This window comes from Podarcis gaigeae (genome assembly GCF_964106915.1).
Source record: "Podarcis gaigeae genome assembly, chromosome: 1".
Taxonomy (NCBI): Eukaryota; Metazoa; Chordata; class Lepidosauria; order Squamata; family Lacertidae; genus Podarcis; species Podarcis gaigeae.
This window is the reverse complement of record NC_139678.1, coordinates 45,649,575-45,664,199: the sequence shown is the minus strand read 5'-3', so window position 1 is coordinate 45,664,199 and position 14,625 is coordinate 45,649,575. Positions and strand designations below refer to the sequence as shown.

General features: G+C 41.5%; 1 protein-coding gene across 1 annotated transcript in view; it reads right to left on the bottom strand.

Moving 5' to 3' along the window:
* Positions 1–4,437: 4,437 nt before the first annotated feature.
* Positions 4,438–14,625, bottom strand: part of HEATR4 (HEAT repeat containing 4) — a 35,027-nt gene continuing 24,839 nt past the window's right edge. Inside the window, exons 15-19 of the mRNA XM_083746503.1 lie at positions 13,372–13,543; positions 12,001–12,062; positions 8,263–8,479; positions 4,532–4,742; positions 4,438–4,481 (exon numbers count right to left, since the gene is read on the bottom strand). Of these exons, the coding sequence (XP_083602629.1) occupies positions 8,285–8,479; positions 12,001–12,062; positions 13,372–13,543 (429 nt within the window). The 3' untranslated portion in view covers positions 4,438–4,481; positions 4,532–4,742; positions 8,263–8,284. The remainder of the gene's footprint in view (positions 4,482–4,531; positions 4,743–8,262; positions 8,480–12,000; positions 12,063–13,371; positions 13,544–14,625) is intronic.

Genomic DNA, 14,625 nt, shown 5'->3' with positions numbered 1-14,625 from the left:
TAAAATAGGCATGTGGAACCAGTGCAAGAAAAAAGGAACAATTGCAACAATTATGTACTGTTTCAATTGATTGATTATTAAAACAATTGAAGCTACATTACTCTGTTCGGCGTCTTATTTTATTAATGAGTTTTATAGACTTTTTAAAGGGCCAAGGAAAGCTTCTAGATGAATCATAACTGACACTCTGAATATTTTTTTCCTATTTATTTTACACTGCAATCTAACATCTTTCTGCCAAGGCGATTTGTAGCTTTCCTAAGCAGAGAATCTCCTCTTATGGACACAATAGGACATATTACTTCCCACAGGCATCTGGTTGGCCACTGTGATGCTGGATTAGATAAGCCATTGGCCTGATCCAACAGGCTCCTCTTAAGTTCTTACTTTTGTCCCAGACTTCAAATAATGTGATGTAGATTAATCTGTTCTCTGCTCTATGACTCAGTTCTTTACTGTAGAAAAATTGTCAGCATTTGCGTGGTCTCCATACATTTCACTACATGAACCTCTATGACGTGGGTGAAGAACCTGTAGACTTCTAGATGTGATTGGACTCCATAAGCCCCAGCCAACATGGCCTGTGGTTAGGGATAATGGTAGATTAGCAACATCTGGAGGGCTGCAGCCCCCCACTGTCATATACCGAAACTATAAAATATTGAGCTTTGCTCGAGTTAAAGGGGAGCAACTCGTTTTTTAGTTGGGCCCTCACAGCTACTGTTTTAGAAGGGTGCAGAAGGTATGATTTGGTCTCCTAACTCTAGTCAGGAGCCCTACATTGACCTCCTCTCGATTTCTCCACTGTGTGTCTCTGTGCTGGACTGAGGAGACCAGTCTGGTCTTCTGCATCACTATCCCAGCCCACCTATCTGATGTCCCCTAGGCTGACCTTTAAAGCCCTAAACAGCCTCAGCCCAGCATATCTGAAGGAGCTTCTCCATCCCCATTGTTCAGCCCGGACACTGAGGTCCAGCTCCGAGGGCCTTCTGGCAGTTCCCTCACTGCGAGATGTGAGGTTACAGGGAACCAGGCAGAGGACCTTCTTGGTAGGAGCGCCTGCCCTCCCATCAGATGTCAAGGAAATAAGCAACTATCTTACTTTTAAAAGACATCTGAAGGCAGCCCTGTTTAGTGAAGTCTTTAATGTTTGATGTTTTATCATGTTTTTAATATTATGTTGGGAGCTGTCCAGAGTGGCTGGGGAAACCCAGACAGGAGGGCAGGGTATAAATTATTATTATTATTATTATTAGGCTGCATGTCCCTCTCCCCCCTATCCCACCCTATGTACTTAGTTTACTCAGATATTCCCTCTTGTCAGTCAGAGTGTCTTGATACTCACCTACACTTTGCAAGGATCCCAGCTGTCTTAAACTGTGTTTATGCTGGATGACCCTTTTTTGTAGCCAAAGTGGAAAAGCCTCCCTGCTTTAAAACATGCCATATGCTTGGACAGAGGCAAAGCTTCTGCCCTAGAAGTCCTGGTTGACCTCCTTGCTTTGGGGCGATTGCCTCATGTGCTTCCAGACCATAATATAATAGTAAGTACAAGACCCAGGGCCAGAGAGCTCCCAAGCTGCAAAAGTCCCCAGTGAATGATTTCCCTTCCCTGCTGAATGTTGTGTAGAATAAGAGAAAGTATCATTTCTCTACCTTTTATAATGGCAGGTAGATACACTGGAAAGAAAGAGGAAGGCTGTAGGCCTGAGAGAGTTCCCCCTCGCAAGAGACTCACTGGGCGTAGGCATCTGCTTTAAATGAAGGCTGATTCACAAACTGCTTCTGGCAACGCAATATCCCGAATAGATAGGAAGCTCTTGCTTCCCCTCCTGATAACAGCAAGCTGAACCTAATTTCCCCAGAAAGAGAAATGCTAAGCTTGAATATCAGAGAGCCTGTGCACAACAAAATCCTCACCACTGCAGCGGAGATATGTGGAGCTCAATTATCGCAACTTCTGGATGGGATTTATAGAGGGGCAAAGGTGCATCTCTTACATGACATTGAGAGGTTGATAGACAGATGGAGTTCTAGAACGAAGGAACAGAAGCCTTTCTGGCTACTAGAGAAACCTCAATCCTTCACTACTAGGAAGGGCTTTCTGATTATAAAAAGAGTGTGGGCACCTCAGGAACAGACCCAAGTGCTGCACCCAGCTGAATAACTAGCCCCTGGAAAAAAACAAATACAGAAGAATTAGATATACATGATGCACATGTATTGATGCATGCATTCACATATGCAAAAATATGTGTATTTGGAAAAGACACATTTTTCAAAAAAGTCTCATTTCTCAAATATTTTGAAATAGCTTTCCGCTAAGCTCTTAGTTGTTTATCCCTGAGGTGCATGTGTAGGACTTATCTTTTCTCCCCCCCCCCCCTTCTCTCTCTCTCTCTCTCTCTCTCTCTCTCTTACACACACACACACACACACACACACACACACACACACGTTTCAGTTACAGATAGGTAGCCGTGTTGGTCTGCCATAGTCAAAACAAAAAAAATTCCTTCCAGTAGCACCTTAAAGACCAAGTAAGTTAGTTCTTGGTATGAGCTTTCGTGTGCATGCACACTTCTTCAGATATCTGAAGAAGTGTGCATGCACACGAAATCTCATACCAAGAACTAACTTAGTTGGTCTTTAAGGTGCTACTGGAAGGAATTTTTTTTGTTTTGACACACACGTTTGTGCTGGTTTGGGGATAGTGTTCTTACATTTATCAAACAGTGAAATGGTGCAGGCAAAATATCCAGTTCCCTATTATTGCATGTTGGAAGAGTTAGACCATCTCAAGTAAAATGTTTTTCTGTACCATACTACCACCTACTGGAACAAGCCATTTCTACAGTGATGTCTGTCACAATTGTGATAAGCAATGAAACAATTTGTTCACATATGCCCCTACTCTTAGCATCTTTTTCTGCTTTCAGCTCACTTGGCATAACAACTGGCATAATGGCTGTGGTGTCCCTACATGGAATTAATGTTTCTGTTTAGATAACTCCAGCATGTGTTTTGACAGCAACAATGCTTCCAGGAAAGTGATATGGTAGCAGATGCCCTGTGTACAAGATAAAGCACAAATCAGCTAAGCACAAAGTACATATATTTAAGCCAATATACAGCCTGATCCTATGCAGAATTAGATGCCCCCAAGCCAATTAAAATCAAGGGGCTTAGGCACTCCTAACCCCACTTGAGTCTGGTCTGAGTGACTTGTATTGACTCAAATCCAAATACCCTATCTTAAGTAGTTCTGTGGAGCAGATTAACCAAGTGGAGCTTCCTGGTGAATGATGGGCTGTCAGAAAATTTCCCACCATTTTTGTTTTGTTTTAATGTGTTTGTTTATTGCCTAAACATTGTAAGTTGCTTTGAGTTGCTGTGGCAAAAAAGTGACTAATAATTTTAATAAATAATAACAATTCTGCTTCTACCTTCCTGAAGGTTAACCATCTTGCATTACTTTTATGTTGTCCCAGCACTATATAGTAGTAAAATTTCCTGGATGCTCAAGATTGCTACTGAACAATTCTCGCATGCTGTTGCAGGTTCTGGTTGCATGACTCTATGCAAAGCATGCTACTTATATATGTTGCTTTTCTATATTAAGTGTTGAGAAATGTTTAATATATTGCTGTGAATTTGGGGAGTTCACTGAAGGAGCCATGCAAGTTTCTTGGTGAGTTAAAGTGCCCTAAGTATTAGTATAAGATACTGTTTCAGAGGGATAGGTAGCCGTGTTGGTCTGTCATAGTCAAAACAAAATAAAAAAAATTCCTTCCAGTAGCACCTTAAAGACCAACTAAGTTAGTTCTTGGTATGAGCTTTCGTGTGCATGCATCTGAAGAAGTGTGCATGCACACGAAAGCTCATACCAAGAACTAACTTAGTTGGTCTTTAAGGTGCTACTGGAAGGAATTTTTTTTTGTTTGTTTCAGAGGGCAAATGGTTGGGCTCCCTCCATCACCTGACTGGTAGTGAGAAGAACAAAGGAAGATTGGTTGTGTGCAAGAGCTGGGCTAGAAGCAGATAGCAGGAAGAAGCCTGAGAGCGGGAGCTATGCCTGATTTCTGCTTGAATCCAATGTTGTGACTTTGGGAGAAGCAAGACTTTCTGGGTTGTTAATGCTGCGAGTCCTTCAATCATAGACTCAGGTTGTATGTATGTGTAAATAAACCATACATCATAAAGACACCCAGCCCCTCATTTCAAGGAAACTGAATCCTGGGCAAGCACCTGGAACCCCTGGAATCCTGAACTGCTTGGAGACTGGGGTGGCGTGCAACAATATTATTACCTAACCACTACGTTCATCTGATGTTGTTCTGATAATCCATTCAGTAACACTCACACTTGTGCAGATTATTCATTCAAGAAGGGAAGTAATGGAAGGGTGAAGGCAGGGAACTATGGTACACAAAAATATTTGCTTTCATTTTAACTTTTAATTTAATTGAGTTAATTAACTTCTAAAAAATTTAAAATTAACTTTTAGTTTAGTTTAATTTAATTAATTTACTGTTGCACAGGTGTAAAAAATCAAAGCCAGTAAATTACTACAACTTAAAAAAGCATAGAAGTCCATTAACAAATATACATTTGTTGTAACTTTGTCTAGCCATCCCTCTGATCCATTTATTTTCTTCAAGAGTGCACTTCTGCTAGTCAATCAGATGAAGGTCCCGAAGTATTTGAAAATGACAGAGATGTACATTAATGTCCCTCTGCATCTGGAGACAAAATAAACAGTGTGATGCTTAGGATATATGAATGGAGCGATAGCAAGGTTTCTAGAGACTTAAGGCAAAACACTTGTGCCAGACCTTATTGTTGGCAGTGAATAAACGCCATTGAACACTGCAGACACACTCTCTAAAACTGCCAAGTCTCCTATACGATGCTAATAGTATATTCCTGATGCTTCGTTTTCTTAGGCTTAATAGTGTTGTTTAGCTGAGCTTATTCAGCTGTACCCGGTGATGCCAAAACTGGTTTCATACTACAGTTTGTTTGTTTTTCATCTTAGGTAGTTCTATGCACTATAAAGTCTCTTTGCAAGAAAAAAAGAAACAGGGAAAAATCACTTCACTGCAGGAAAACTGATAATATGAATCCACCGTTTTTATTTTATTTATGGGATTTCTACCACTTGATAGTATCTATCAAGAGCCATAAAACCACACAGTGTGATCTAAAACAATAAATCTAGCTTGACAACAGGACCATACTCTAGAAATCATTTTCTTAATACCCATGACTAATGTGAAAATGGGTCGCATGAAAAGACAGGAAGAACTGAAGTGACAGTTAAGAATTTCTGCAGGAAAGGTAGAAATGGATTTAGTTAGTTAGTTAAAATATTTTTACCATTTTTAAGCTGGAAGAGACTCCCAGCATGGTTTACAATAATATGATCCCTTGTAATTTAATAAACAATAATGTGGGGGTATTATTTCATTTGTTACTATGTTATGCATTTTTGTGTTTTTATATTGTAAACCACCGTGTGACCCTCGGCTGAAGGGTATAGAAATTTTAATAACAATTCCTTTTTTAGGGGCAGTGATGAATGCTGTCCACCTTGATTTTACACTGTTCAGCATGCCTAAACTTATTTTAACCAAATGCCATACCTACTCTGCATAGGACTGACCAGTAAGCTCCTCCAAGGTCACCTTTGTTTTTGAAATGAGATGCTATGCAGAAAATATCACTCTGGCTGCATGTGTGATCATCCAATAAAGTGTCCAAGGTGGACAATAAAGTTTCTATTACCCTGGTTTTTCTATTACCCTAATATCCTGTTTTTCAGGCCAAAATAGTTTTTTAAAACTATGTATTTAGTTCTAAAGCTGGCATAGTTGATATTTGAATCAACAATGACAACAATTTCATGGTCTTAAGTAGAGAATGGTTCAGGTTACATCACTATACAAAAAATAAATCCATGAAGCCCTGATTCCAACAATACAAACAGGAATATTGTACAGAAATATGTTATTCATATTTATGTGCATGTATTTTAATCTAAAACTGATACTAAGAGTGATAACCAATGTTGGTCATGTTCAGATTAGACCCACTGAAATAAGCTACAGTTGTACCTCGAAAGTCGAACGGAGTCCATTCTGGAAGTCTGTTCAACTTCCAAAACGTTCAGAAACCAAGTCGCGGCTTCCAATTGGCTGAAGGAAGCTCCTGCAGCCAATTGGAGCCTGCATCAGATGTTCAGGTTCCAAAGAACATTCGCAAACTGGAACACTCGCTTCTGGGTTTGCGGCATTTGGGAGCCAAAACGTTCAACTTGCAAGGCGTTCAGGATCCAAGGTACAATGATATTTACTTTCAATGAGTTTACTCTGAGCTAGACAATTCAGAGCAGGCAGAAGTAAGTATTTGTACTCTTTTCTAATGAAAGTACATTTGAAACAGACCTGAAATCTAGACTGACTCAAATAAATTCTTCTGACCCCATTTGAATGTAGTTTGAATGTAGTTCTCCCTCACTGCTAACAGAAAGTGCAACATATTATTTATCTCCCTGCACATTCACTGGCTCTTGTTCATATTGGATCATTCACCTCATAAAAGAAACATCAGTATTGTATATGCTTGAACCTATTATGTCTTCCTTCTATTTTCATGGTGGGTTGCAATATGGGTCAATTTAGTCCATGTCATTTCTGAAACGTGAAACTGAAAATGCACCTTAAGACTAATAATTGCCGTGGGGCTTTAAATGTAGATGGATTGCATTTCAATGAAGCACTGGAAGTGACTTACAGCACATCCCTAAGCATTTGTACTCAGATGTGAGCTTCATTGAAATCAATGGGCCTTGTTCTTGCTGGGGAATTAAATATATGAATCCCTGTGGATCCACATGTGCGGGTGAACAAGAATCAGCTGGGTGCCTAGATTCAAAAAGCACACAGAAAGCCCCAAGAGAATTTAAAGCACAAAAGTCAAGCAGCAGTGTAGCATTAGGAATATAGGTTGTTTGACCCCTCTTATCTCATTTGCAATGCTCCCACTCTTTCTGCCTCTTTTGCAAAGAACAGACCACACTGCTAAGTAAGTTTTAAATGCTTTACTTACAGATTCAAAGGTCTGGTACATGCATTGCTCCATGCAGTTGCAAGGAGGACACAGGCAAAATATTATTGGGTAGAAAGCCTCACTTCCTCGCTCTCCAGAGGAGAGGTGAAGTGAACTAGCTGAATCTAGGGAAACAGCTTTATTTTCCTAAATCCCTTCATGCAGTAAATAACCCTATGCTTGCCACTAGCTCTATGCTTACTAGTTATGTTTGATTGCAATTTCCAATAATTCTCTTTGTAAAAGTGTACTTAGAATTACAGGCTTAAGTACAGTGGTACCTCTGGTTGTGAACGGGATCCGTTCCGGAGGCCCGTTCGCAACATGAAAAGAGCACAAGCTGAAGCACCATATCTGTGCAGGTGTGCGGTGTGATTTGGCGCTTGTGCGCATGCGCGAAACGCAATTTAGCACTCCTGTGCATGCGCAAGCAGCAAAACCTGGAAGTAGTCCTTTCCGGTACTTCCAGGTTGCCGCGGGACGTAACCTGAAAGAACATAACAGGAAGCAAACATAACATGAGGTATGACTGTACCTCTCATCCAGCATCAAAAACTTAGTAATTACGCAAATAGAATTAAACTGAGGGGAAACTCCCACTGGTATGCAGGAAACAGGAAGCCTGGTAAACACTCAGTGAACATAGTGGTAAAACTGAACCCAAGTTGCTAGCAACTTCTGCCCTTCTCTCCTTTTAAAAAGGAAAAATGTGGGCATTACACTTAGGGTGTGGTAGCTTTGCCCATTTATTTTTATTTCTAAAGGGCTACATGAGCACATGTGGACATGTGCTGTAGTTCATGCAATAAATACACTATAAAACTTTAGGTTGTGTTTTTTTTTTAAAAAAAAACACCCAGCTCCTTAGTGAAGAAATATATTGCTTTGCATGGCCACTATCCCATAATAAGTACGCATCTAATGCAGAAGTATTACCAGTAATGTAATAGATGTGTGGCAATACCAGCAATGCTGGAAATACACCCTGAGAGAGTTGAAACTAGATGCAGAAGTAAGCTCAATGATTCAAAATCCTGCAGAGCTGGTTTGACTAGAGACCATGGTGGAACACATACACCAATTAACAACTGTATTATGATTATTCTGCTTCCAAGTATCTGAAAAGCTATTTTCTGTACATGACTTTTGTACCTTGTTTCCCACAGTAGAAGAGTCAGCTGAGTGGCTGACTAGTAAATGGACTCTGAGCAGGTTTTTTTGTTTTTGTTTTCTTGACCCTGGATTTTTTCCGCTTCTCTGTGGGTGCTTTTGGTTTCTTGGCACATTGTGCCTTCTCAGCATTGCGTATTTTCAGTGCTTCTAAGAAGGCTCTTTGTGTCCATGGGGTTGGAGGGATTCCCAACCAAGGCTGAAATACAAGTAGCAAAATAAGATTTGACTTTGCAAAGCCATATACAGCTTCATCTTATCTCTTTCTTTGCAAATAATAATTAAACCAGAGAAAGGCATAAGTTGTTCATTTTTAATATTTGCTGTCAATTTTCACACATATTATGTAATGTATACATATATAATAACATCTAATATTGCTGTTTTTAAAATCAGTATCAGTAATATGCACAAAATGGCAATGCAATTCACATTACATGAAAAACAAACTTTCAATTGATTTTTCCTAAGCCTCTAAATGCAAAAGGCTGTGCAACATGATACTTGGCATGTCCTACTTGCCCCTAAAGGATTTACTTTAGTAAACATGTTTAGGATTCCAGTAAAAGTCACAAACTGAGCTACTTGCATTTGAATAGCTCAAACTGCACAAGTTGGTGATTTAGGCAGCAATCCTGTGCATGCTTACAAACACAGGATTTACCGTACTTCTAAATAAGTGCACATAGCTAAAATGTACGGTATTTATAGTGGCTTAAATTATTTGTTGGTAAGTGCCTGTCCTTCTGAGGTCTGTGTCTGCAATCTAGGGAAACCTCAAAAACACCTATGGGAATTACTCTTTCATATAAGAGTGACTGTTTATTCTGCTATTATCATATAATTAAATAATTTTGCTGCAGATATTTCACTGGATACATTTTAAATAGCATTAGTATTTATTATTTGTTGAGCAGCTGTAGTTACTTTTATGTCATTGCCATTATCTATGTTAAATCTGGCTGTACTGGATTTGATTTGTTAATATGGCAAAGCAGCATCTTGACACAATTATGTGGCTTGAAGCCCAAACTGAACCTCTTTTGACTAATAGGATTCACCTCCAAGTAAATAAATATGGCTTTAGAATTCCGACCTAATGCGCTAAACATAGTTACTCAAGAGTAAGGCATGCTGAGTTGAGCTCCAGCCTATGGGTGTTTGCCCGGAAGTAAGGTATCTTGAATTCAAAATAATTACTCCCAAGCCTCGGCCTATAAAGCGAGATGAGCGCCGCAACCCGAGAGTCGTCTGCGGCTGGCCTTAACTGTCAGGGGTCCTTTACCTTTAAATCTGATTTACGATGCAGGAGTAGCAACCTGCTCTACCGTGGTATCTTTGCAAAGAGTTAAAGAGTCGCGCACAGCCTAAATTTCAAATCTGCTGTGCGTGTGTGATGATACATCATTTGATCCAGTGGTGTCCTGCTGCTTTATTGCGATTGTATGTTATGTTTTTAATAGAGCTTTTAGATTTTTAATTCTATTAATGTTCAATTGTTTTTAACGATTGTTTCCCCCCCTATGCTTTTAGGTGTTCTTATTTTATGGGCAAGTTGTCCTGAGTCCCTGTAAGAGTCAAAGGCAGAGGATAAATATAAGAATAACACGTTTTATGCTAGAACGTAAAATGGGATCGTTCTATCCCTTTCGTATCTCTATGATATCCTAGATACTTGTTAGAGAACAAGGGCCCAACTTCCGTTTTAGACCGGAAAAGCCCACTAGGGCCAGAGCGGCACTCTCTCTCACCGACTCTCTCTGACCCGTCGCTCGTTGGCAGCGAGGGCGGAGCTAGGTACGAAGCGGCACCGGAAGGAGAGGTCGAAAAGCCTCGCGCCTAAGCCGGAAGCCGTCGGCACGTGTTGGCCGGCGCTTCCTCATCCCGGGTCCCGGCATGGAGCTGCTTCACCCGCCACGCGTGTCCGCGCTCTCGGCCTACCGCTCCGCCGTGCAACTCGGGGACCGGGAGCTGCCGCAGCGCCCGAAGCACGGGCTGTCCGTCTCGCTGAGGCGCCGCAAGGCCAAGAAGCGACTCTCTAAGAGGGCGGTGGCCGCCGAGGACTGCGCGGAGGCACTAGGGGCCGCCAACGGGGAGCTGGCCAGGGATGCTCGCCCCGTCCCGGATGCGGCCGTGAAACTTGCGAAGAGACGGAGAATGAATGCGAACTCCAGGGATGCGGCGGCCTCCAAGCGTGAGCGCGGCCTGGCAAGCGGAGAAAGCCCTGCTCCAGCACCCCATAAGGAGAAGAAGGCGCCTTCCCCCCAGCGTCCTTTTATGGGCTGCCCACTCCAGCGCCTCCTCCAAGAGCTGGGGCAAGTTCAGCATAGCCGGCAGCGAGCCGCCAAACTCTTCGAGTGGCTCATCGCTCCCACTTCGCCTCGTCACTTCTTTGACCGGTACTGGGAGAAGAAACCCCTCTTGCTCCAGAGGCACAATCCAGCGTATTACCAGGGCCTCTTCTCTACAGCAGAGTTTGATGCCATCTTGCGTGACAGTGATGTTCGGTTCGGCGTCAACTTGGACGTGACCAGCTACGAAGATGGGCAGAGGGAGACGCATAATCCGGAGGGCAGGGCGCTGCCGGCTGTGGTGTGGGATTTCTACAGGAATGGCTGTTCCCTCAGGATGCTTAACCCCCAGTCTTTTTCTTTCACCCTCTGGCAGTTCCTCTCCATCCTGCAGGAGCAGTTCAACAGCATGGTGGGAGCAAACACTTACTTGACCCCTGCTGGTACGCAGGGCTTTGCCCCTCACTATGATGACATTGAAGCCTTTGTGATCCAGCTGGAAGGAAAGAAGCATTGGCGGGTTTACAGCCCAAGGAAAGAGGCGGAGGTGTTGCCTCAGTTTTCGAGTAGCAACTTTAGCCAGGAGGAGATTGGAGAACCCATTCTGGAGACTGTATTAGAAGCTGGAGACCTGCTCTATTTCCCCCGGGGGTTTATCCACCAAGGCGACTGTCTCCCAGATGCACATTCACTCCATATAACAGTATCCTCATACCAGCGCAACTCCTGGGGAGACCTGTTAGAAAAGCTCCTTCCTGCAGCATTGCAGATGGCCATTGAAGAGGATGTGGACTATCGCCGTGGGCTACCCACAGACTACCTGGAATACATGGGAGTTCTGAACTCTGATGTTGTTGATCCTCGCCGAGATGCCTTTATGCAAAAGATCAGAACACTAATAACCAAACTAATAGATTTTGCACCAGTTGATGCTGCTGTGGATCAAAGAGCCAAGGCTTTTCTTCATGACTGCCTCCCGCCAGTGCTGACTGAGAGCGAAAAGGCATTGAGTGTGTATGGACATCCAGCACGGTGGGAAAATGGAAATGTCCAAAATCTTGATGTCCAGTTGAAGAAAAAGACACAGGTACGGCTGCTTCAGTATGGAATTGTCAGATTGTGCAATGAAGGAGATGCCACATTGCTGTATTATACTGCAGAAAATTCAAGGGTGTACCACAAGGAGGAGCCCAAATACTGTGAAATAGAGCCTGAACATACAGATGCTATTGAATTTTTGCTTTCTTCCTACCCAAAGTATGTCAGTGTGGAAGACTTTCCTTGTGCTACGCTGGATGACAAAATTGCCTTGGCCACAGTCTTATTTGAGAAGGGATTGTTGATTACTAAGAACCCTCTGTTGTCTATATAACATGTTAAATATGATCAAAATAAATGTGTTGGAAGAATACTCTTCTATTATACTTACTAGTATATTTAAGATAGCAATCCAAACCTCTGAGAACTTCCTGCTTGGACATTGAAAGCTTTCTGAATAGGAAAAGAAAATACCTGTTAGTTTAACTACAAACAGATTGATGCTATCTGCCTATTAAAATGCAGAATTGTGTATAAAATGCAGACTCAGCCAACATGACACCTTCCAGATGTTGCTAAGCACCATCTCCCTTCTGCCCCACCTGGCATAATTAATGCCCAGGGATGATGGGTGTACTCTTGGATGTACATTTGAATGCCATCAAATTGGCTACCCAGAACAACAGTTAATTTGTAAGCCAGCTCTTTTTTATTTGTAGATCAAATTAAGGGTAATGAAGACCTTCATTTCAATGAAGTTTGCAGAAGTGTAAATAAGTTTCTTTTCCTTTGGCAAAATAAGATCATCCAATATTTAAATATAATAAATACAATATTTCTAACAGGGATGTTTAAATTGTGTGTTTGATTAGAAATTAAAATATACAGTGACTGTATCTAATACAACTGGTAGCCATAGATCTGTGTGTGCACAGAAATATGGCTAGGTGACAGTTTAATTACACAACATTTCTATAAATTCATTGAAGCTAATTCTACATATTTTACAGGTGCAGGATCCTAAACCTGTAAAATATGTAGAAACCTTGAATATGGGACACTTATTTCTGTAAAGCAAAACAAAACCTACCAAGGATAGTGAATGCTTTTTTGTTTTGGTGTAGATAAGCATTTCAACATGACACATAGAAGCTAAGCTGTCAATTAAAAGCAGTGTTTTAGCACAATGAGTACATCAACACTGGATTTTTAAAAAAGCTGATCAAAGCAGCCTTAGCAAAATGGACAAATTTCAATTTCTCATACACTTATGTGGACAACTTCATATCTATAGGACCTACTCCTGCAGCTACACTTGACTTTCTGTGAAATGTTGTTATTACCCATCCTTCATCATAAAGCCCTAGGAACAAAAAAAATGTACAATTTAGTAAATTCTTTCCAAAAATGAGGTTTGCATCCAGACCTGAATTTAAATGCATTGCAGAATACAAGCCTCACCTTTGGGAGGAATCTTTGTAACCATGCCTTGGAACTAAAATGAGAATGCTCCTGATCCTTCCTTTGAAGTGGAATTGCCTTACATCACATGTCACATGACTTGACAGCTGTGTGGTCTGCCCCTCCCAAGAGTGTTCTCTGGATGGTGAACCAGTACTGGAATCAGCCTGCCAGCCAGATCCAGTTCTCCACCTCTACTTTAAAGTTTGTGCCAAGCACCCTTTATGAAAAAATAAAAAAATAAAAACGCAAAAGCAAATGAGCATTCGACCAAACTGCTTTCCCCACCACCCTGATTTACCAGTGAAAATATCTTGAACAACATCAAGGAAGATGTCCCTTATTGAACTGTACGCAAAGACGTCTCCCTTCTCTCGATAGATGCGGTGGGCTTCCTGCCACGTGTTCTTTGTTATCTCCTTAATTTTGAGCACTTTCTCAATTACCAAGTCTTTTTGGCTTAATGTGGCAACCTGCGTCAGAAATAGTTATTTTTATTAAAATTACGTGCCACTTGTCATGTAAAAACTTGTCCTGGTGGTGCACAATGGAAACAAACCAAATCCAATGTACTAAAACCAAAAATACAACTATCAGTAGCCCAAAGATTAAAATTCTGTAGTCTTGGGGATGTAAGACTAAAGGTGAAACTAATGCACCAGCCCTTGTAGAAGGGTAGATCACTTGTCACTAGGTGCTCCATTCAGCAGAACTTAATTCTAGTTTACCAGATCGAAACAATACGCTCTTACCTAAACAGAGACAGAGTGGGGCAGATCTGTATTTGGAGAGTAGGACTGCTAAATGTTTTTCCCTTTCATAACTGATGTCTGTGTCTGCTTTCCACAATTCCTTCTGGTTTATATATTGACATACATTGCCTCCACTTCTTTTTCAGGGGCTGGTAGGAGCCAGTTGTGATATGAAAAATTAGTAATGGTATGACTGGGCTTCAGAGAGCCTAGACAGTTGCATTAAGACTGCCCAGAGCCCTGTGTGCCCTAACAAGCCAGAGCTTAACTCTTCAGTAAGATTCCTAGTTTCCTTAACCTCCAGGATGTAAGACTAGAGCTGAAACTAACACACTAGCCCTCCTAGAAGGGTAGAGGGACAAAAAGGGGCATTACAGCTAATTGCTCTATAAGCTGCTTGATTTAAGAGCAAGAAGCCTTGTGGTCCAGTTTTCACAGAACCATGCCACCTCCAGAATGAACATGAAGATTTTATGTGGAAGTAAGGGCACTTCCAGATGACCTATTTATTGAGCATTTGTCCTGCTGCACTTGTCCTGCAGCTATTTTAATTAATGTTCATTATGATCTGTGTTTAGGGAGATAAGAGGATGTGTCAAAGCAAGTGGCATCTCACAAGTGCTCTCTCTCAAGTTTAGACTTCCTCCATTGCTTACTGCAAAAAGTCTGATTTTAGGGGGAGGGGAGCAGCCCCCCCCCCAATCAGCTATAATTGAACATCCTTGGACAGGGGGAGTATTCATAATATATTTCTGAATTCTTTACTCCTACAAAAAAAGAACCTAGTTCTTTCTGCTAATTGG